The sequence below is a fragment of the Clarias gariepinus genome, chromosome 1 (genome assembly GCF_024256425.1).
Source record: "Clarias gariepinus isolate MV-2021 ecotype Netherlands chromosome 1, CGAR_prim_01v2, whole genome shotgun sequence".
Taxonomy (NCBI): Eukaryota; Metazoa; Chordata; class Actinopteri; order Siluriformes; family Clariidae; genus Clarias; species Clarias gariepinus.
Genome location: NC_071100.1, coordinates 957,131 through 978,161, shown reverse-complemented (window position 1 = coordinate 978,161; position 21,031 = coordinate 957,131). Strand labels below are relative to the sequence as shown.

Sequence of the window (21,031 nt, the reverse complement as noted above, 5' to 3'; positions counted from 1 at the left end):
GACATAAGACTTATTGTCTATGGTTTATAAAGCTGATGACAAATCTCTGGGTGAAACCATTTCCAGGTGTTGATGAGGGTCACTAATTTATTGAATGACTGCAGGTCAGATGGGAGCTGTTGAGGTGCAAACTCATCCTTGATTGAGTCAGACAGACTGTTAAGGAATGTGCTAAAATATGGCTGCTCACTTCAGCCACAAAAGAGAGTCAGAGTTGATGGCATAATCAGAGATGGAGTGGGATCTCTGGTGTAGCTTGAGTATTACAGTGTCTGTCTGATAGCCCATAAATTAACAGTCAAACAATGTACCTATTTCGTCAGTGCTTTTTAAATTATTTTTTTCCATGTGAAGCAGCAGGGAATGTGATCATCCCATAATGCTCTTCCCCACTCATGTGCCTTTCCTGTAGGTAGGGTAATGATTGGGCAACATTGGACCATTTTGTGGGGAATGATGAAGTCTTCAGTTCAATCATGAGGGAACATTGAGAAAGATAAGGGCAGAAGGTGGAAGGATCCCCATCATAGTAGGCAGGCAGTGTGGGGAGGCATAGTTCATGACCAAAAGAATATACTGAAAAGAGCAATGTCAGAGTCTCTGTGATGGCTTAGAAGGTGTTGGTAATCTTGCAGATCTCATACTCCCCTCAGGCGTGTACCCCATGCTGGCTCCTTATTGGGCCTGATTATACTACAGATGTGGCCATGTTGCACGTCTCGGGAAACGGGATCTCGGCCAGCTGTAACATTCTAAGCATATGATGTAAATTACATGTAAGATGCAGTAGTTTTTCAATTTCAGGTATAGCGTGTCTACTGAAGCTGCTAATGTGTTAATCTCTCTTAGACACCTATTGACAGCAAGCAACAAAGCTCATGAACGTGCCTAGCTCAAACTGTAAGACTGATATGGATTTATTATTCAACAACTTCTCTCCTTTTTTGTATCAATAATGATTCTTCTTTGACTGCGCTTTCTCCATTCATTATAATAATAGTTATAATAATAATTATTATTATTTGTAGTAGTGGTAGTGCTATGAATTTTTTATTATTATTATCATCATCATCTTTGGTTTTGCAATGAATATTTACATTTACATTTAGGCATTTGGCAGACGCTCTTATCCAGAGCGACTTACATTTTTATCTCATTACACATCTGAGCAGTTGAGGGTTAAGGGCCGCGCTCAAGGGCCCAACAGTGGCAACTTGGTGGTTGTGGGGTTTGAACCTGGGATCTTCCGAACCGTAGTCCAATGCCTTAACCACTGAGCTACCCCTAGCCCATTAGGGGTATGTGTGTAATGAATCTATAATATATGAAAGTCTAATGTTTATCAGTACATTACAGAAAATAATGAACTTTATCCCAATATGCTAATTTTTTGAGAAGGACCTGCATATACTGTATGAGAGAGAGAGGCTGAAAAACAGCATGTTTAAAAGCATCAGGAACAATTCCAGTTTCAAGACTACGATGAATTAATGTTAAATGTTAGGAGCAATTGTATTAAAGTTCTCTTTAATGAGTCAATAAGTTGGTGTCAAATGAGTGATTATATCATGCAAATGAGAGAGGAAAAAAATGAATAAACTGATTTAGAACAGTTAACCACACTGGAGGAACAGCTGGGTCATAAGCAGGAGGTGTAATAAGTGCTCTAATGTCATTGATTTTATTTATACTGTAAGGAATGTTAGGAGATTTTCACACTTATTTGCAGGGATATCATGGCAGATAATGTTTTGGGGGTTAATAACTGTTTAATGTGTTAAATAGAACTCCTGCACTGTGGTGGGTGTTTTCACTTAAATCTGAAAAATATTCAGTTCCCTCTGTTTTAAGTTTTTTATGGATCTACAGGGATCATGTAAAAAAAGACAATAACAAACCATGCACACTGATTACTAAAACTAGTGTGCGAATTAATAAAAATAAACACGTGGATTAACAAATCGAGATGCGTTTTTCTAAGCCCCACCTTTGTGAAAATTATTCAGGGAATGGCATGTGGGCGAAAATGGTCTGTTGATTCTAGAGGTCAGAGAAGAATGGGCCGACTGATTCAAGCTGATAGAAGAGCAACTGAAATAACCACTTGTTACAACCGAGATATGCAGCAAAGCATTTGTAAAGCCACAACATGCACAACCTTGAGGCGGATGGGCTACAACAGCAGAAGACCCCACCGGGTACCACTCATCTCTCAACCACAACCACACCACTATGCAGAACTAACACAATCTTTTCATAATTGATCAAATCTTTCAATCTTTTTACATCCATGAACACAATGGACAATTACACGCTCACCTTCCTTAATATCTACACTACATGTTGTACGTTTACATCCTGGACCATTGCACAGAGACACTTTAATAACTTTGCACACCTACCTTCACAACTACACTACATGTTTACGTTTACATCCTGGACCAGTGCACAAAGACACTTTAATAACCTCTGCACAAAGACACTTTGTTCTATGCATATTTGCACACACAGCACAGTATATTTCAATTTGTACAGTATATTTCTATTTTTGTACATCATATTTCTATTTTTATTTTAGTTCTATTTTTCCTAGCACATTTCTATTTTTATTTTTAGTTCTGTTTTTCCTACAGTAGTTTAATTAATTTTTTTCTATCGTATTTCTTTTATTTATATTTATTTCTTATTTGTAAACTTTAATTCTCTTTTAGGGTCAATGGCAGTCGTATAATGCATTTCACTACATTTCGTACTGTGTATGTTTGTGTATGTGACAAATAAAATTTGAATTTAAAATTTAGATCTCCACTACAAATAGGAAAAAGAGGCTACAATTTGCAAAAGCTCACCAAAATTGGACAGTTGAAGACTGGAAAAATGTTGCCTGGTCGATTAGTCTCGATTTCTGTTGAGACAGAATTTGGCATAAACAGAATGAGAACATGGATTCATCATGCCTCGTTACCACTGTGCAGGCTGGTGGTGGTGGTGTAATGGTGTGGGGGATGTTTTCTTGGCAGACTTTAGACCCCTTAGTGCATATTGGGCATCGTTTAAATGCCACGGGCTACCTAAGCATTGTTTCTGACCATGTCCATCCCTTTATGACCACCATGTACCCATCCTCTGATGGCTACTTCCAGCAGGATAATGCACCATGTCACAAAGCTCGAATCATTTCAAATTGGTTTCTTGAACATGACAATGAGTTCACTGTACTAAAATGGCCCCCACAGTCACCAGATCTCAACCCAATAGAGTATCTTTGGGATGTGATGGAACGGGAGCATCGTGCCCTGGATGTGCATCCCACAAATCTCCATCAACTGCAAGATGCTATCCTATCAATATGAGCTAACATTTCTAAAGAATGCAGTCACAGCATCACAAGAATGCTTTTCACACTTAGTTGAATCAACGGCACGTAGAATAAAGGCAGTTCTGAAAGCGAAAGGGGGTCAAACACCGTATTAGTATGGTGTTCCTAATAATCCTTTAGGTGAGTGTATAGAGTAGATATAGTAAAGTTTTTGATGTACTTGTTCTTTTGTTCTTATGCTAATAGGAAAAGTCATACCAAATCACTTTGCAGAACCTGGTGTAAACAAAGAATTCCATCAGAACTCTTGCCACATTCACTGCAGCTGCAGACCTTTACAGACAGCATGTGGGATCTACACTGACAACATACTCCACATTTGGAGTTCATCCCTTTACAACAGAACAGGACAAGCTAAGAATGGAGAATCATTTCCCTAAGAAATATCCAGACATTTCACATTAGTTTTATAGAGCAGTAAACGACGACTTTGCATACAAAGAAGCCTTGCTTTATCTGACAAACATAATTTGGAGAAATGCATAAACTGGTGCATTAGCAATTTACAGAACATACTGGACAAAAACAATACATATATGTAAGGGTTTACCTTTCTGTGGGTAATTAATGGGTTTACCTTTCTGTGAGTAATTAATGGGTTTACCTTTATGTGAGTAATTAAACACTACTCTACAACATTACTCTTTCATAAGAAATTATTTAAAAACTGAAAAAGCAGCAGTTAGACCTGCAACTTCTATTGCACTGTAGTTGACTTCTCTACATTTTGCACAGTGTGGAGAAGTCTCCTTCCACTGCTCCACACATGTCCATTAATGCTTCTGCAGCACAGCGACAGCATTGGCTCTTCCATAATATCTGCAAAAGAAACATGACAGAAGACTGTTACGTTTGGACAATATTTTCTTTTCTCTATGTCTACTTATATGCTGATACATGCCGTTATCCCACATATGCTGGTCATGCAGTTATCCCACATATTTATATTGATTTAGATCTGTAAAATTGATCATCTTCATCAAGATGGCGCCGGTGAGGTCGGCTGCCGTCACGCCTGCTCCGACCTCCTTTTCTTTGTTTTTGTTCTTTAAGTTAGTTTACAGCGTTTTAAAACCGGCAAAATTACCACCATGGGGTACATTAGTTATGATAGAGACACTCTTGTTTCTATTGGTATACAATGTACTCACAATTTGACGTTTTTAACTCCGGATCCGAGCTGGCCGAGTGAGATCCTGAGGGACAATAAAGAACGCGACGCGAAGCAGCGGCCCCGAGGGAAACGAGTCGGCGTCAGGAACAGGCTGAGAGCCCGTGCACACCGCACACCTCTGCCTAGCATCCTGCTCGCCAATGTCCAGTCACTGGAAAACACCTCGATGACCTCAGGGCCAGGATAAAGTTCCAGAGAGACATACGGGACTGCAATCTCCTCTGCTTCACCGAGACATGGCTGAACCCAGCGGTGCCGGACCATGCCATCCAGCTGGCCGAGTTCTTCTCGGTTCACCGCATGGACAGGACACGGGACTCGGGGAAGTCAAGGGGAGGCGGCGTGTGTTTAATGGTGAACACCAGCTGGTGCAACAGCGCGAGCGTTGTTTCTCTCACACGCACCTGCACACCAAATCTGGAACTACTGTCCATCATGTGTCGTCCTTTTTACCTTCCTCGGGAGTTTACATCGGTCATAATCAGCGCCGTTTATATTCCACCACAAGCGGACACGGACACTGCCTTATGCGAGCTGCATGAGACACTCACACAACAACAAACACAACACCGGGACGCTGCGCTTATTGTGGCGGGGGACGTTAACAGTGCCAACCTCAAACGCGCAGCGCCGAACTTTTATCAGCACATCACCTGCCCCACTAGGGGCGAAAGGACACTGGACCACTGCTATACAACGGTCAAGGACGGCTACAAGGCACAATCTTGTCCACTGTTTGGTAAATCCGACCACGCCGCCATCTTCCTCATGCCAAAATACAAACAAAGGCTGAAACAGGAAGTTCCGGTTCAGAGGGAGGTCGCGCGCTGGACGGACCAATCGGTGGCCGCGTTACAGGACGCACTCGATGACGCAGACTGGGACATGTTCAAAAACAGCTCCGATGATGACGTCAGCGTGTTTACGGAAGCGGTTGTGGGATTCATCGGGAAACTAGCGGACGATACCGTAGAAAAAAAGACTGTTAAAACGTTTCCCAACCAGAAGCCGTGGGTGGATAAAACCATCCGCGACGCTCTGAGATCTCGCACCGCTGCCTACAACACGGGACTCGCGTCAGGGGACATGGAACCGTACAAGGCTGCGTCGTACAGCGTCCGGAAGGCGGTGAAAGAGGCGAAGCAGCGCTACGGGAGGAAACTAGAGTCACAACTCCAACAGAGTGACTCTAGGAGCCTGTGGCAGGGATTAAGGACAATAACGGATTATAAAGCACCAACATCCGGTATGATAAATGCAGACACTTTCTATGCTCGCTTCGAGGCTGCAGCTAAAGACGCTAGCGATGCTAATGCTAACGGCTGCAGACAGGAAGTCACTGCCAGCACCGGAAGCGCGTTCATCATCACCGAGCATGACGTGAGGAGAGCCTTCAAGAGAGTGAACACCAGGAAAGCAGCAGGACCAGACGGCACGTCAGGCCGCATTCTCAGAGCCTGCGCAGACCAGCTAGCACCTGTGTTCACTGAGATATTCAACATCTCTTTATCTCAGTCGGTGATCCCCACATGCTTCAAAGAGTCCATCATTGTTCCTGTCCCAAAGAAACCTCATCCTGCTTCCCTCAATGACTATCGCCCTGTAGCCCTCACCTCAGTAGTGATGAAGTGCTTTGAACGCCTGGTCAGAGACTTCATCATCTCTTCACTACCAGACACACTCGACCCACTACAGTTCGCTTATCGTCCAAACCGTTCCACGGACGATGCAATCTCTCATCTCCTCCATACATCTCTCACTCACCTGGACACTCGGAGGGGGAATTATGTGAAAATGCTCTTCATCGACTACAGTTCTGCATTTAATACCATAATTTCCTCCACACTTACCACCAAGCTGGAGCACCTGGGACTCAGCTCATCAATGTGTCAGTGGATCTCCAATTTTCTGACTGGCAGACCACAGGCAGTATATGGCGTTATATTCCTGCCACAATTCTGAGCGCGTGGTTTGACATTTTGAGAGCAGACAAAGCACTCTATGCGCGTGCAATGTCTCCTCTGCGCTCTCAACAGCTCGATTCTGCGTGTGCAATGTCTCCCCTGCACGCTCAACATGTTCTCTGCTCGCTCAAAATTTTCTCCGTGCAACATTTCTTTTCTGTGCGCGCTCGACTCTGCCTGTATGCTCGCTCAACTTTGTCCAGCGTTACTAAACTGCCACAAAACCAGCCAATCACAGACATCCACACACTACTTCTGATTGGCTGTTTCTCCTCCAATCAAGTGGCACTACTATCGACCGCTTAACGGAAGCGTTGTAAATAAAGCTGGATAAGTAAAGCGAGCGAGTTGAATTTTTATACGACTTGTCTTCGGTGAGTATTTAATTACTTATTTATGTATTTTATTGACTTAAGTATTAGAAATACATGTTTCGTTTATAATATTTTTATGTTCTCACATTGTTTCATGACACTCTTCCAGAAAAAAAAAATCCTGAGGTTTTGCCTCCAATCAGGCTTTTTCAAAATAGAGGAGCCGCGGGAGATTTTATGTGCTGAAGAACATGACAGAGCAGAACAACGAAAACAGCAATACTCCACCTCAGCATCAGGTGAGTTTTGGTTTTGGACAGTTCTATGTCCAGTTATAAATCTAACTGAAAACATACTAATTTAACATCTTGACTTAATACAGGGTCATGGCACAGTTGAGTCCGCTGCCAGAAACTTGTTGTCATTATTACTGAACACAATGGCCACAAACAGTGTCCAAAGGCCTGCAGAGACTGTACAACCACAGCCAAGAAATGTAACTGTGCAACAAGAGTTAGCAAGGTTTGTGCTTTCTTGTGTATTCATATTTTTTTATTTGCATTTTTCATGAATGCATAGTTCTCTTAGGGTTTCCGTCTCATTCACAGGGGACATTTATTACATATATACATATAATTCAGTCGTCAGAATCGTCAAAGCTATTAATTGTTTATATATATACACACACACACACACACACACACACAAGCGCACACATATGTCTGTGTTTGTACAGCTATTTATTATTATTTTGTCCCCCAGATCTTTCCCAGTGTATTTTAAATCCCAGTTCAATCGTGGTAAAAAGCAACTTAAGACAACTAATAAGACCATCGCCTTCAATTTTTCTCTGCTGTCAAAAAACACATCCCACACATCTATACCAGCAGAGGAACTTGAACTTCTCCAAGCTGGCATGGGAAGACAAACAGTGTGTCTTCCTGAAGACAGTGACCATGCAGAGGTATAATTTTTGGCACAAAGCGTGGTTGTTTAAAAACACATTAACCTAAATCCTATCAGTAACATAAGTCATGAGCCACTATTTTTGTTTTTTTGTATTCTCTCTTATTACTTTATGGAATAAGATTTCAAGGCTCTTGACTGTAACCTTTCCAAAAATGGAGGATCTTTGTGGAGGATGGCTCTTGCATAAAGCAGCAGGTTTGTAAGATCAAAATTCTTTCTTTTTTTTTTTTACTATTTACTATTATTTCTTTACTATTTACTATTATCACACACTTCTCTCCAGTGTACACCCCTATTTCCTTATTTTTATAATTTTTTTTCTCTTTCTTTACAAAAGGTGGCAGTGGCCGAAGAAAGCTCACTGTAATTCCACCAGAAACAGAAGGGTATTCTGTCAGAGCTCTTAAAGCTGTGTCAGGAGCAGGCAAAGCCATTTTTTACATAGTGCCACTTCAGGAGACATTAGACACATCTCCTCTGCCTCCTGACTCACATCACTTTTCAAAGATGCCAAAGAAGACATGTTACCAGTGTCATGAAGTGATGCCTTTGCAAATGCTTGCAGTACATGTCAGGACATGCAAGGGCAAATTGCGTTCTAATGAGACTGATAATGAGGTAAGAGTAGATGTTGTTTTGAGTATGATAGCAATGAGAAAACATGCATTATTTATTCAAATAACTGTTTTGTAAATCTGTAGGACTTTGAGTTATGCATTGTGGAGAGCAAGTGCAAGGTAACCTGACATTTCTAGAAATCACTAAAATCTCTTAAGTTTATTTCGCTCCAGTAATCATGTTTCACCTACTTGTAAAATGCCACTTTCTTTCAAATTTCAGGTGGTTAGTCCAATTTGCACCAATGAATTTCCAGAAGATGAGATCGCCATCCATGCTAGTCTGTGTGGAGATAGGTAATCAGTATTGATCTGCTCTTTTTTTTTAAAGTACTTTTTTAATAATAAAACAAAAGTAAACAAATGATTGATTTTTGTTTTAAACATAGCACTGAAAGTACAATGACTGCAGGACATAACAGTTCATGTGCACCTACTCAAAGGCCAGTATGGACACCAGAGAGGTATGTTTTTAAAATGGGCTTTGCATGAATTCAAATACACAACCACTTGTTAAAATTATATGTACCATCCTTTACATAATCCACATTGTGTGCCATGTGATTCGTGTGACAACTAGTCACATTATCTAAAATAATTAAGATAATAATTAACAAATTTGCATTTAATAATAATACACTTTTTCAGTTTTATGTCTTTTCATGTGAAATCTAAATTGGACAAGTTTCATCTAAAAGACAGTTAAGATTAAAAGATTGAATAAAAAAAGGTAACAGAAATTACAGACCTAAAAGGTCATGAAATTGTATTAAGCAAATATGTTTATTCTTATCTAATAAAAATATAAATGTGTATGTATACTTAGAAAAAATTAAGTGTCGATCGGGAGATAAGAAGCATTAAGTATTATGAAAAATGGTGTTATGATCCTGCATGAAAATGCACTTTTTCACCTAGGTGAGACACTATTTAGAACCAATACTGTGTTTTGGCCAATTACTATATGTAGTGTACTACATGCCCTTGTGTGTGTGTTACTGTAATCTACACACAGACAAAAAAAATATACACACTTCAGGAAAATAGTGTGATGTATATTATTATCATATAATACATAAGGTATAGCAATGTTTGTATTAAAATATTTATTACAAGTTTTTTCTTTTCCTGAAGTGTATATACATTTTTGTCTGACTCTTGTGTTTGTGTGTAATATATAGTGTGTGTGTGATTTTATATAAATAAAATGTTAACTGATGATTTTTATTAATGTATTCATACAGCACTATTGGTGAGATAATGGCAGTCAGCCTCGCTCAAGGTGGACCAGCTCCTGCTTTTTTGAAATAATGGTGCTACAATTTCCTCTGCACAGGAGAGGTGGACTTAAGTCGTCTTTCTAAGGATGATGTGGCTGATTTAGAGGCTTCTTTACTCATCAGCAGGGTAGAAATCCTGTCTAGCACTTTAATAGGGTCCTTAACGTTTTAAAAATAGTCTGCTTTCTATTTTCTTAACCACTTAACATTTTCAGGTTGAAGATGCTGCAGATGCACAATTTCTTATGTTGTGGGTTGATGAAATTGTGAGCTGTGGATACACTAGCCAGATAAAGCTGGACAGTAAAGAAAGCATCATTCAGTAAGAATAAAAAAGAACCTGTAATTTACACATTTTTATGAAAGAAAATGGTGTTTTATTAATGTGCTTTTCTTCACAGTGCTATTGTTTTACACTCTACGACAAGACTGATTCCAATGCTGTAACAACTTAGAAAGGGCCTGGAACTCTATGGTCTGGTGAATCAGATGGCTGCAAACCCAGAAGCTTGTCACTCTATGTTTCTTCCTGGAAAGATAATTAAGGTAATTTTTCATTCTGTCTTGTGCAAATGGTGCACAGCCCCTTGTTCTGTATTGAACTCTTTATGTATATCCTTTGTAGCTTTAATAAGGCAAATTTGTATTTACTCCTTTTAGCCCGATGCTGATTTTATGATGATGACCTGCCAACCAGATTTCAGTAAAAAGGGGTCATCTAGGGAGAGAACTGAGAGGAGCATCATTAACTACCTTCAAGATTTCTTGCATGAGCTTGAAATACCAGGTACTATACTATCCAGTAATACATAGATGATGATTGTTTAATTTTAAGAGCGCCTATAAACTTAGATAAAAGATTTCAAGTTAAATTTGATTTAAACTCTGTTCTTTTGAGATGCATACAGTGTGTATATTCATACATTACAGATGGTGAGAGAGACAGTCAAACTGGTGTAGAGTCAGAGCCTCTTGAAGTCCAGAATGTTCTCCAGTGGATTACTGGGCAGTCTCACATACCCATCCTGCCTAATGAAAAAAATAATTTTAAAATAAATTACAAGTTTGATCATGAATGCAAGGAGCGACTAGGGGATCACTCTTTTTGTTACCCAACTGTGAGTGCGTGCACACGTACTGTGACTTTTTCAGTACAGCATATAAAAACTTACACAGAGTTTAAAAAAATAATATGTGAAGCAGTTAGATATGGAGGTGGATTCTACAGAGTTTAAGACCATCTCATTTATTGTTTTAAACATCAGCTGTTGCAATAGGTTCACTTTAGTTTGTTTATTTCCACATGGGTTCAATCATACAGTTTAAACAGCATTGTGGTGAAATTATGTACAGAACTCCTCTGTTTGTTACAAGTAGCACAATTGTGCATTGTCAGTAAATGCCCCCAAGTGCCTGCATTAATTATTAAAAAAATAAAAATAAAAATCTTGCCTACTGGTATCTTGAGTAAATGTTCATATTTGAGATATTTCTGACTAGTTTTGTTTTTCAATTTAAAATGTCATCATTAGTTTGACACGTTGTGCAGAAATCGTATGTACAAGTCCCGCCGATGTGACTGATATGGTTCCAGAGGATTGACAGTTCTCTGAAGTTCTTGCAGGGTTTGCTTATCCAGTGGGCACTCAATTTCAGGAACCACAACTGTGCCGTTAGAGACTTCTTGCAGTACAGCACTCTCCCAGTCAATACCGGGGTCTTGAAGTTCCTTTAATCCAGAAACACAACACATTCAAATCAGTCAGGCCTAGGTACTTGTCTATTTAATATACAAATTAAGATGACTGGAATAATGCTGGACACTGTCAAATATGCCACTAATCCCCACAGCAGAGCTCCGGCATAAGGGTGAATTTATATTAGAAAAAAGTTGCATCTGCTGATAAGAGTCTCACTGATTAAAACCTTAAACCATATGGTAAACTCTTGATTGCATCAAAATGTTGGGTTTGTGCACCACATTCTAAAAGAAAACTACCTGATTTAACAACATCTATCTGCTGTTTCATTTTAGCACAGTGATTGATATATACACACCTCAAGGCTCTCTCCCTCATCCAGATCTTGTAGATGTCCCATACACCACAGCTGCTCTGGAGTGAGACCTCCCTCCGTTCGTAGAGGATGATTATTCCATCCTCCAACAAATGTGTCAAAATCTGCCTTAAGACGAGGGACAAATATGTAATGTACACCAAAAAGATGAATGACATCTGAAATATCGAGCAGACCATCCTCCTCCAGAGAGTGAAGAATATCATGGTATTTGCCAAAGTCGCTCCACTCTGTAATAAAATGTAACTAGTTTAGGTTTAAATTGTAATTCATGTATACACTAAACATCATCACTGGAATTACCTAATAGTCAAATAAATTATCAACAACACCAAAAACATTAAACTCCAACCTCTGATTATGGACACTCTTTCCAGAGATGAAGCTCGCTTTTCCTGTTCCCCTTGTAGTAAACATGAATTGTGCAATGTCCAGATTTTCAACTCCTTGATCTCCCCTAACCCTAAAATAAAATAGATTTGAATGACATCAATAAGGCCTACTGTAAGTAAAAATTTATCTAAACTTGTTGCTAGTATATACTTAAATCGGTATGAAATACCTTGATGGTAAGCCATGCAGCTGAGTTGATCTCAGGAAGAATGAAAATGCTGTTTCTGCTTTGTTGTTTGTTGCAGCATCCAAGTACAAGATCTGCAGTAAAGCCACATGGAAAAAAAACAGCTTTCATCTCATTACAACTTTCAACAAATGATGTAATTGTAGTTCAGGCACTATGTACTGCAAAACTGTTGGATTAGACCTCATAGGTTTTAGCTAGGTGTACCTAATCACCTGACAACTGACTAGAGTGCATTTCTGGTGTTGCCAAAAGTATTAACCAAAGACAAACCTTTAGTTAATACTTAAGTTCACATGTTGATCTAAAATTCACAGCTTTACTTAATTCTAAAGTGTGTGCATTATATCTATGAGGAATGCAGCTTGACTACACTGATTCTAGCAATAATGATACACACAGTACATACATATATACATTCTGTACATACACTACTAGTCAAAGTTTGGAAACGCCTAACTCCATGGTCCTGATTTTTATTTATTTCTACACTGTAAAACAATGCTTAATGCATCCAAAATACACAATAATCTCCTCTGAACAGTTGATATTGAGATGTATATCTGCTCCTTCTGCTCTGTAAAGCTTCATATCGTCTCTAATCTGAGGTGCTGGTTGCTAATTGGTGATTTCTGAGGCTGGTGACTCTAAATTAACTTCTCTGCAGCTGGAGCTCATCTTTTATTTTCATGAGCTGTGAGCCGTAATCCTCAAATTTAAAGCTACAACTTAAAGTTAGATGGACTGTAACTACAATTTTGTTTGGGATTTTTAAATATAAAATAAGTTACTTTTACTCTCTTCCTCGTGAATCTAATGGTAACAGGTTTTTTTTCTTTGGTAATGAACTCGATAAAATACACAAAAGCCATTTGAATTTTATCTTGAAGTTCTTTTATCCTAAACTCCAATCTATCAACTGCCCTTACTTCAGTTAGCCATGTAAAACTACTAACTGAGATCATACAATAATCATTAACCTATTATACACATATAATATTTACATATTAATTTGTAACTCCACCAGATTCTGCATTAAAATTCAAAATTTAACAGTAAAAACAATTACCTTCCTTGAGTAGCCATCCACACCACTGAAAACCACAATGTTGTACCTGATGGAAGAAAGAGTAAGTTCAAAAAGCATGTTCTTGTGTTACAAGTAAGAACTTGAATTCTTACTTGAATGTTTGGTCGATGATATCAGCCATGTCCACAGAACAAAAATCTTTGTTATTTTTTTTCTACCATGCTTTTTTTATGACATTTGCTTATAGCCTTTGTTTAAATTTGAAACACTTAACTATGGTGCTCTTAATATACTGTACTATAAAATAACAAGCTCAGATTTATTAAAGCAATTTAAGGTATGGCATGCATCAAACTATACAACTTGTGTTAGATAGTTGTACAACAAGGCTCATTTACCTTATTAGTTTGTGGTTTGTGTCGATGTGGACCAGGGAGAGAGGGCCTCGCACAGAATAACTTCTCCGTACAATACAACCTAATTCGGACAAACGTGAGAAGATGCCAGCAGCATCAACTCTGTGCATTGAGGCCATCATTCTCCACCACTGAACACGGAGACCCATTGTAACCAAATGTCCTTTAACCATTCGATAACCAGCATTTGGCATCTGACTTTTGATAGAGAGTATGATGTTGTCTAGCTCTTGGTCAGTGATTGTGCTGTATGATCCTCTCACAGACAAGTCAAATTCTTGCATCCTCCTGTAAACTGTTCTTTCTGAAACACCTAGACATTTAGCAATGCAGGGGACTGGCAGATGCATGTCCAACAAATTCTTCAGTTTCTCTCTCTCTATCACAATTTTGGGATGACCAGAACCAGGACCAACTTCTGTTTGGTGTTCTACAATGGGTCCAGAGCTGGCATTAATTTCACACAGGACCAAATGATATAGATTTTGAAGTGCTTCTGTAATCTCTGACAGACCACCTATCTGATCAGAGAACGATTCATAAATAATAAGCTCGTGACGAGTCAGAAACTCCAAATAATCCATATTTAGTTCAATTCAATTCAATTCAATTTTATTTATATAGCGCTTTTAACAATGGTCATTGTCCCAAAGCAGCTTCACAAAAAAAAAAAAAAAAAATTAAAGATTTTTTTTTTTTTTTTTTTTTAGAAAAGAAAAGAAAATATTTGGAAGTGTGTATGTGTGAGAAAAATGTGTCTAGATAATAATGAAATGAATGAATGATGAATGAAATGTCTCTGATGAGCAAGCCAAGGGTGACGGCGACAGTGGCAAGGAAAAACTCCCTGAGATGGCAATAGGAAGAAACCTTGAGAGGAACCAGACTCAACAGGGAACCCATCCTCATCTGGGTGATAACAGATAGAAATAACATCAAGTGTGTTGTGCAGGTGAAAGTTCAATATATCAGAAGTTGTGTAGATTCAGTTCAGCAGTAGGTGCAGAGGGCAGATGGGGTCAGATCACTGGAAGCACAGGAGCAGGATGTGTAGCTCCAGCCATCATAAAGCAGAATCTAGCTGGAGCAGGTCCTTCTCAAGATGCCTTAGAAACCTCGCAGGGTTGGCCTTTGTCTACTGAAGCTGGCACAATCTCCAGATGTCTCAGGATGGGTAGAAAAATACAGAAAAGATGGAGAGAATTAGCGTAGTTGCCATTCAGGATAGGTGTACTGGAGTATGAGGTTATGGGATGAGTTACGCGTATGCCAGATTAAAGAGATGCGTCTTGAGCCTACTTTTGAATTGGGAAACCGTGTCTGCTTCCCAAACAGTGTCTGGAAGGCTATTCCAAAGCTTTGGAGCCAAATATGAAAATGCCCTACCCCCTTTTGTAGATTTTAAAATTCTGGGAATTACCAGAAGTCCGGAGTTTTGTGATCTTAAGGGACGTGGTGGATTATAGCGTATCAAAAGACTGGTTAGGTATGAGGGAGCTAAACCATTTAAAGCCTTGTATGTAAGTAGTACTATTTTGTAATTAATTCTAAATTGAACAGGTAGCCAGTGCAGGGACGATAATATTGGGGTTATATGATCATATTTTCTGGATCTAGTGAGAACCCTGGCGGCTGCATTTTGGACTAACTGTAGCTTGTTTATTGAGGATGCAGGACAACCACCTAGTAATGCATTACAATAGTCCAGTCTGGAGGTCATGAATGCATGGACTAGTTTTTCTGCATCAGATACGGATAGGATACTCCTAAGTTTGGCAATATTTCTAAGATGGAAAAAGGCTGTTTTTGTGATATTGGAAATATGATTTTCAAAAGACAAGTTACTGTCTAATATCACGCCCAGGTCTTTTACTGTTGAGCTAGTAGTAACAGTACATCCTTCTAAACGCAGGCTGAATTGTGAAAGCTGTTGTGTGCTGGTTTTTGGGCCGATGAGCAATATCTCTGTCTTATCTGAATTTAGTAAAAGAAAGTTATTGGTCATCCAATCTTTTATGTCCTGGACACACTCTGTTAATCTAGACAACTTGGGTATTTCATCTGGTTTTGTTGAGATGTATAATTGGGTATCATCAGCATAACAATGGAAACTAATCCCATGCCTTCTAATGATGTTTCCCAGGGGAAGCATGTAAATTGAGAACAGGAGAGGTCCTAAAACTGACCCTTGTGGGACCCCATATTTCACTGGCATTACATCAGACGGTACTCCATTTAGATCTACAAAATGGTATCGATCAGACAGGTATGATCTAAACCATTTTAATGCCTGCCCCTGAATACCTATATGATTTTGTAGGCGGTCTATGAGAATATTATGATCTATGGTGTCGAATGCAGCACTTAGATCAAGTAAGACTAGTATTGAGATGCAGCCTTGGTCTGAAGCTAAAAACAAGTCGTTTGCAATCTTAACTAGTGCAGTTTCTGTACTATGATGGGGCCTGAAACCTGACTGAAATTCTTCTAGGATGTTGTTTTCCTGCAAGAATGTGCATATTTGAGCTGATACTACTTTTTCTAATATTTTTGATATGAACGGAAGGTTTGAAATCGGTCTATAATTTGTTATTTCATTCGCGTCCAAATTAGATTTTTTAAGAAGCGGCTTAATAACTGTATTTAGTGGCTGTTGGTTAATTGCAGATTGCAGTTTGGTAAGAAGCCTCTGCATTAACTGCTGTCTCAAAATGTCCTGGTCGAGGGATAAAAAAGGGAAAGAGGTCATGTTAACAAATAAGAGGGATTAAGTAAATATACTGTAGGTAACCATAGTTTGTCTTAGAGTAAGTACATAATAACAATAAGAGACTATATGATGTAGAACCTTGTGATCCTTTTAAATATTAGTTATACAGTCAGGTGAGTGTCCTACCAGCGGGGTAGCTAGTTTTAGTTTTTATGGTAATAATTATAATGTGATTGTACAAGCCACACGGAATGTCATAAACATTGATTAAAGAAATATGGAACCATACCAAAGACAAACTACTTACATGCGGCCTTGGTGTTGTTGCATACTCCTGTTCGGGTTCAGTCGTCATTGTGTAACAATGAGCTATCCAAGGAAAATTGGATAAGTAAATAAAAAGACAACTGACAAACGGAATCAGTATTTCTAATATGTAATTTAATAATAATAATAATTAAATACTCACCGAAGACACGTCGTATAAAAATTCTACTCGCTCGCTTTACTTATCCAGCTTTATTTACAACGCTTCCGTTAAGCGGTCGATAGTAGTGCCACTTGATTGGAGGAGAAACAGCCAATCAGAAGTAGTGTGTGGATGTCTGTGATTGGCTGGTTTTGTGGCAGTTTAGTAACGCTGGACAAAGTTGAGCGAGCGTACAGGCAGAGTCGAGCGCGCACAGAAAAGAAATGTTGCACGCGCGTGCAGCCAGAGTCGAGTGCGCGCAGAATCGTGAAGTCGCGCGTGCGCGGAGAAAATTTTGAGCGAGCAGAGAACATGTTGAGCGTGCAGGGGAGACATTGCACACGCAGAATCGAGCTGTTGAGAGCGCAGAGGAGACATTGCACGCGCATAGAGTGCTTTGTCTGCTCTCAAAATGTCAAACCACGCGCTCAGAATTGTGGCAGGAATATAACGCCATATACTGCCTGTGGTCTGCCAGTCAGAAAATTGGAGATCCACTGACACATTGATGAGCTGAGTCCCAGGTGCTCCAGCTTGGTGGTAAGTGTGGAGGAAATTATGGTATTAAATGCAGAACTGTAGTCGATGAAGAGCATTTTCACATAATTCCCCCTCCGAGTGTCCAGGTGAGTGAGAGATGTATGGAGGAGATGAGAGATTGCATCGTCCGTGGAACGGTTTGGACGATAAGCGAACTGTAGTGGGTCGAGTGTGTCTGGTAGTGAAGAGATGATGAAGTCTCTGACCAGGCGTTCAAAGCACTTCATCACTACTGAGGTGAGGGCTACAGGGCGATAGTCATTGAGGGAAGCAGGATGAGGTTTCTTTGGGACAGAAACAATGATGGACTCTTTGAAGCATGTGGGGATCACCGACTGAGATAAAGAGATGTTGAATATCTCAGTGAACACAGGTGCTAGCTGGTCTGCGCAGGCTCTGAGAATGCGGCCTGAGGTGCCGTCTGGTCCTGCTGCTTTCCTGGTGTTCACTCTCTTGAAGGCTCTCCTCACGTCATGCTCGGTGATGATGAACGCGCTTCCGGTGCTGGCAGTGACTTCCTGTCTGCAGCCGTTAGCATTAGCATCGCTAGCGTCTTTAGCTGCAGCCTCGAAGCGAGCATAGAAAGTGTTCAGCACGTCTGCATTTATCATACCGGATGTTGGTGCTTTATAATCCGTTATTGGCCTTAATCCCTGCCACAGGCTCCTAGAGTCACTCTGTTGGAGTTGTGACTCTAGTTTCCTCCCGTAGCGCTGCTTCGCCTCTTTCACCGCCTTCCTGACGCTGTATGACGCAGCCTTGTACGGTTCCATGTCCCCTGACGCGAGTCCCGTGTTGTAGGCAGCGGTGCGAGATCTCAGAGCGTCGCGGATGGTTTTATCCAGCGATTATAGAAGTCGCGCGCACGCGAAGAACATTTTGAGCGTGCAGTGGAGACATTGCACGCGCATAGAGTGCATTGTCTGCTCTCAAAATGTCAAACCACGCGCTCAGAATTGTGGCAGGAATATAACGCCATAGCAGTAAGGATGGGCAGACATGTCTCAGCCTCCCTCACTCTTAGCACTGGAGCCCCCCAGGGTTGTGTTCTGAGCCCCCTGCTGTACTCTCTGTACACCCACGACTGCGTGGCCACTACCAGCTCCACCACCATCATCAAGTTTGCTGACGACACTGTTGTGGTGGGCCTGATCACGAACAACGATGAGACGGCCTACCTGGAGGAGGTTGGAAATCTGGAGAACTGGTGCCAGAGAAACAACCTCCTCCTGAACGTCAGTAAGACAAAGGAGCTGATAGTGGACTTCAGTACAAAGCAGGAGAGGAACTACCAGACCCCCGTCATCAACAGGAGCCCAGTGGAGAGAGTGGACAGCTTCAGATACCTCGGTGTTCACATCACGCAGGACCTGGCATGGTCCTGTCACATCAACACCGTGGTAAAAAAGGCCCGGCAGCGTCTCTACCACCTCAGACGCTTGAGAGACTTTAGACTGCCCTCCAAGGTGCTCAGGAATTTCTACTCCTGCACCATAGAGAGCATCCTGACGGTAAATATCACGACCTGGTTCGGGAACAGCACCATGCAGGACAGACGAGCTCTACAGAGGGTGGTGCGATCAGCTGAGCGCATCATCCGCATCGAGCTCCCTGACCTGCACTCGATCTACAGCAAGCGGTGCTTGACCAAGGCCAGGAAGATCGTGAAGGACCTCAGCCACCCCAATAACGGACTGTTTACTCTGTTGCGGTCTGGGAAGCGATTCAGCTCCTTGAAGGCCAACTCAGAGAGACTGAGGAGGAGCTTCTTCCCGCAGGCGATAAGGTCTCTCAACCACAACCACACCACTATGCAGAACTAACACAATCTTTTCATAATTGATCAAATTTATCAATCTTTTTACATCCATGAACACTATGGACAATTACACGCTCACCTTCCTTCATATCTACACTACATGTTGTACGTTTACATCCTGGACCATTGCACAAAGACACTTTAATAACCTCTGCACAAAGACACTTTGTTCTATGCATATTTGCACACCTAGTACAGTATATTTCAATGTGTACATCATATTTCTATTTTTAGTTCTATTTTTCCTAGCACATTTCTATTTTTATTTTTAGTTCTATTTTTCCTAGTTTAATTTAATTTTTTTTATTTAATTTCTAGCGTATTCTTTTATTCATATTTATTTCTTATTTGTAAACTTTAATTCTCTTTTAGGGTCAATGGCAGTCGTATAATGCATTTCACTTCATTTCGTACTGTGTATGTTTGTGTATGTGACAAATAAAATTTGAATTTTAAATTTGAATTTACAAACATTTATCTAATTAACTCAGTTTTATTGTAAGTGAAAGGTGAATAAATCAAGCCCTCTCTGCACAAAGGCCTATAAATTCAATATCCTAATTGAGGCTTCAGATGTTTTGTTATACGTCTTTCCTGGTCAAGGGTCTGTGGATAATATATACAGTGCTGTAAAAAGTATTCGCCCCATTTCTTAATTCAAGAGGTCTGGCATTAATCAGGCCTGGATGTGGCAAGTGAAATTGAACTCACCTTTTCAAAAATTGGGACAAATACTGTTTCACAGCACTGTACTGTACTCCAAAGAGTATTGATAGAAAAAGACAAGAAAATTTTTACTTGATTCAACTAAACCAAATTCTGCAACAACAAGTCTTTAAACTGAAACTAATAAAGAACCCCACTGTTGAAAGATTTAATTTTCCTTGAATGCAATGAATAAAGTTATTCAGAGAATGATTTTACAAATGAATGATTTAGTTTAAATCTGTTTAGATGGATTAAAGCAGTGGTTCCCACCCTTGGTCCCTGAGGATTTTCTGCCCTGCACATTTTCATATTTTTCCTCCTCTCAGCACACTCAAGTGATCAGGTAACTAACAGCATTCTATGAAAAGAGATGTCCCCCCCCCCTCCAAAAAAAAAAAACTTAGTTGCTTAGTTATTAACCTAGTTAAGCCAGTGTAAGTATGTATCCAATGATGTAAACTTTAAAGCACTTTTTGTAAGTCGCTCTGGATAAGAGCGTCTGCCAAATGCCTAAATGTAAATGATAGAGCAAGGAAAACACTAAAATGCATTGGGCAGGGGGATCTCCACGACTAGGCTTGCTAACCATAGTACAGTAGTGCAGAAAAATTAAGTCCTTTTTCCACTGCATATTACTGGCTCAACTCTACTCACAATTATGTTTTTTTCCAGTAACACTTCGAGAAACGTTGAGTCAAGTAGAGCTTAATTTTACTCACTTAAAAGACATATTGTGCAGATGTAACATTAATTGGGAAAGTAAATAATGCATCGCCTTATGAGAACTTGAATATACACAACGTTACATTCTTAAGAATCGTGCGTTATATATAGAAACCAACTTTGAATGATCAAATAAACTACAATTACTAGGTGCTGCTATGAAACCGTGTATAAAAAAAATTATAAAAAAAAAAACCTTTAAAATGACTGACAACTTTTTCCACCACACACACACGTTCAGTAGCGGAAAAAATGTCCCTCTT

The 21,031-nt window shown here is 40.0% G+C and overlaps 4 protein-coding genes and 1 long non-coding RNA gene across 6 annotated transcripts in view; 2 read left to right on the top strand and 3 right to left on the bottom strand.

Annotated features, from left to right (window-relative positions):
* Window positions 1–21,031, bottom strand: part of LOC128523741 (zinc finger protein 239-like) — a 366,823-nt gene that overhangs the window by 300,668 nt on the left and 45,124 nt on the right. The window lies entirely within an intron of this gene.
* LOC128523868 (uncharacterized) overlaps window positions 1–21,031 on the bottom strand; it is a 46,450-nt gene that overhangs the window by 24,120 nt on the left and 1,299 nt on the right. The window lies entirely within an intron of this gene.
* LOC128524112 (uncharacterized) lies at window positions 6,711–7,331 on the top strand. The gene is made up of 3 exons (XR_008360493.1): window positions 6,711–6,891; window positions 7,001–7,130; window positions 7,214–7,331. It is a non-coding gene; the product is annotated as an uncharacterized LOC128524112 (long non-coding RNA).
* On the top strand, window positions 7,645–9,742 carry LOC128523934 (uncharacterized). Of its 2 annotated transcripts, XM_053496163.1 has the most exons (8): window positions 7,645–7,795; window positions 7,920–7,995; window positions 8,138–8,418; window positions 8,502–8,537; window positions 8,641–8,714; window positions 8,807–8,881; window positions 9,066–9,147; window positions 9,662–9,723. In XM_053496163.1, the coding sequence occupies exons 1-7, from the start codon at window positions 7,748–7,750 to the stop codon at window positions 9,121–9,123; spliced, it is 648 nt and encodes a 215-aa protein (XP_053352138.1). In that variant the 5' UTR covers window positions 7,645–7,747; the 3' UTR covers window positions 9,124–9,147; window positions 9,662–9,723. The 2 variants fall into 2 exon arrangements, with proteins under 2 accessions (XP_053352138.1, XP_053352130.1); XM_053496155.1 differs by lacking the exon at window positions 9,066–9,147 and having other exon boundaries at window positions 9,662–9,742.
* LOC128523703 (uncharacterized) lies at window positions 10,816–18,261 on the bottom strand. The gene is made up of 9 exons (XM_053495790.1): window positions 16,979–18,261; window positions 16,817–16,878; window positions 16,448–16,515; window positions 13,782–14,390; window positions 13,423–13,468; window positions 12,336–12,427; window positions 12,126–12,236; window positions 11,756–11,881; window positions 10,816–11,426 (listed from the first exon to the last, which is right to left on the bottom strand). The coding sequence occupies exons 2-9, from the start codon at window positions 16,862–16,864 to the stop codon at window positions 11,207–11,209; spliced, it is 1,320 nt and encodes a 439-aa protein (XP_053351765.1). The 5' UTR covers window positions 16,865–16,878; window positions 16,979–18,261; the 3' UTR covers window positions 10,816–11,206.